The sequence below is a fragment of the Penaeus vannamei genome, chromosome 13 (genome assembly GCF_042767895.1).
Source record: "Penaeus vannamei isolate JL-2024 chromosome 13, ASM4276789v1, whole genome shotgun sequence".
In the NCBI taxonomy this organism is placed as follows: Eukaryota; Metazoa; Arthropoda; class Malacostraca; order Decapoda; family Penaeidae; genus Penaeus; species Penaeus vannamei.
Window position 1 is genome coordinate 20,611,807 of NC_091561.1, and position 2,500 is coordinate 20,614,306.

The 2,500-nt window shown below is 36.5% G+C and overlaps 1 protein-coding gene across 1 annotated transcript in view; it reads left to right on the plus strand.

The window, feature by feature from the left end:
* The window catches only part of Ndae1 (Na[+]-driven anion exchanger 1), a gene marked incomplete in the record, with an annotated part of 70,744 nt that overhangs the window by 32,001 nt on the left and 36,243 nt on the right, over nucleotides 1–2,500 (plus strand). Inside the window, 7 exon segments of the mRNA XM_070129075.1 lie at nucleotides 1–15; nucleotides 801–944; nucleotides 1,058–1,214; nucleotides 1,328–1,446; nucleotides 1,630–1,808; nucleotides 1,912–2,122; nucleotides 2,299–2,406. The exon segment at nucleotides 1–15 is cut by the window's left edge and continues 138 nt beyond it. Coding sequence (XP_069985176.1) covers nucleotides 1–15; nucleotides 801–944; nucleotides 1,058–1,214; nucleotides 1,328–1,446; nucleotides 1,630–1,808; nucleotides 1,912–2,122; nucleotides 2,299–2,406 — 933 coding nt within the window.

The window sequence follows — 2,500 nt, forward strand, 5'->3', positions numbered from 1 at the left end:
GAAGATTGCAAAATGGCAAGTTATCAAGTGTTTTTATTTACCATTTCCCTAAGTTGTTGAGAGTCTAAGTGTAAATCGTCCTCTGTATTTGCATTTGGACATTCATTTCATAAAATATTATTATGGCATATTTGATGATATGCTTTAAGGGAACTAGCTGTAGAGTTTTGGTTAAAGGCCTGTTAAAAAATAGCCACTTAATTAATTTATTGCAGTGATTCATTTAGCATTTCATAGAGGAAAAAATGCATCTTTTGAGCTATATTTTAAATTTTTATTAAACTCCCTAGGAGGAGTGATGCCCCCCCACTGAAATTTTTAAAACTGAGGTCAAAATTTGGTAGGTAATGGGGTGGTTTCCACAGTCCATACAGACATCTAATGTGAATTCTATTTATTGCATTTGAAAGAGCTATTCAGTGCCTGATAACAGTTATTTTCTGTTTTTTAATTTGTTTTTGGTGCTAGTGTACAATAGGTTCATAAAAATAAATTTGGGGAAAAAGTAAAATCATGAGACATCAAATAGAAAAACAAAATGGGAAACAACTGCTTCAAAATATTAGTTCTTTGAAATAAAAGACACTTTTAAAATCAAACTATCAACATGCACATAACTATTAGAAACCCATACTACTGTTAGGGTAACTGCTGCAATGGCTGATTGTCTGTTTGCAGTTTAGTCATTATCCCAAGAAGGTAATAGAGTTAGGATATTATATTCATAGGGAAGATTTAGCAGGGATTAATTGCATATAGAAATTTTGACTTCCAAATATTCATTGTTCTTTTCTGAACAGCTCTATGAAGGAACGATGATGGGCGATGGCTGCAAGCACTTCTATCCAGATGTTTACTTGCTCTCATTTGTCCTCTTCTTTGGAACATTCCTTATCTCAATCTACTTGAAGGACTTCAAGACTGCTTCCTTCTTCCCAACCAAGGTAAGATCAAGATTTCATGTGAAGAGGGAACAGTGATTTTGGTTGCCATCAGTTGTAAATATGTATACAGCTGCTTATAATGGTCCCTTGTTGATAGTTATCGTTCCTTTCAGGTCCGACAGTTCATCAGTGATTTTGCTGTTATCATAGCTATCCTTGCCATGAGCTTCTTCGACTTTGCAGTTGGCATCCACACCCCAAAATTGGAAGTCCCAGGAGAGTTCAAGCCCACCTGGGAGGGCCGTGGTTGGCTTATCCCATTCTTTAATGGTAAAATAGTGTTGTTACTCATATCATTCTTTGTGTTAGATTTGTTCTTATGAGAATACAGCCATTGATGACATCAACATAATATCCTCTGAGGTTGACATTCAATATTGCAGGAAACCCATGGTGGTCTTCCATTGTTGCTGTAGTGCCAGCTCTCCTGGCCACCATTTTGATCTTCATGGACCAGCAGATCACAGCTGTTATTGTGAACAGAAAGGAGCATAAGCTCAAGGTTAGTTAGGGAAGCAGGTGGAAAACTATTCATTCTAAGTCTGTGTTGTTATTAATGAAATACTACTCTTATTTCACCAAATTTCTTTATTTTTCTACAATTTTGTATTGTTTTTCAAATGCCATGAATATTTCATAAAAAGTTAAAACTAATACAAGTTTTTCTCTTCCTTGCAAACAACAGAAAGGTGGTGGATACCATCTCGATCTATTTGTCCTTGCCCTCCTCCTCATTGTTAATTCCATTATGGGCTTGCCATGGTTTGTGGCTGCTACTGTGCTATCCATCAACCACGTTAACTCTCTTAAACTAGAGTCAGAGTGTGCAGCTCCTGGCGAGAAGCCACAGTTCCTTGGTGTCAGGTATGGCACACAATCAGAGTAGTGTACTTGTATTTTGACTGACAATATGCCTCTTTTTTTATTTGCAGAGAATTTATTTCATATCATTTCTCTTATTTTACAGGGAAAACCGCATCACCCACATCGCCATCTTCGCATTTATTGGGTTGTCTGTGGTCATGACTCCAATCCTTAAGAAGATCCCTATGCCTGTACTGTTTGGTGTCTTCCTGTACATGGGTATTGCTGCTCTGAAAGGCTTGCAGTTCTTTGATCGTATCCTTATCATGTTCATGCCTGTCAAGTACCAGCCGGATTACTCTTTCTTACGTAAGGTAGGTGTCAGTATGTGTAACTTTGAGTTATACTGTATATAATTTTTAGTTTGTAACATGCAAACCCACTTATGCAGACATGCACACACATTTATTATTATTCTTTTCTATTAACTGGAATTAAAGCACACTCTAAGTGAAAGTTTTTATAATAACATTTGATGTTTTCATTCCAGGTTCCCCTCAAAAAAGTACACTTGTTCACTGTTATCCAGCTGGCTTGTCTGATTGCTCTTTGGGTGATTAAATCTTTCAGTCAGACCTCTATCTTCTTCCCACTTATGGTAAGTTCCTTGTTTTTGCTTTATAAATTTCTGAAGTGGAAATTTTTGTGTGTCTGACATCTGTAACATCTTTCATTTTCCAATACTAATACTT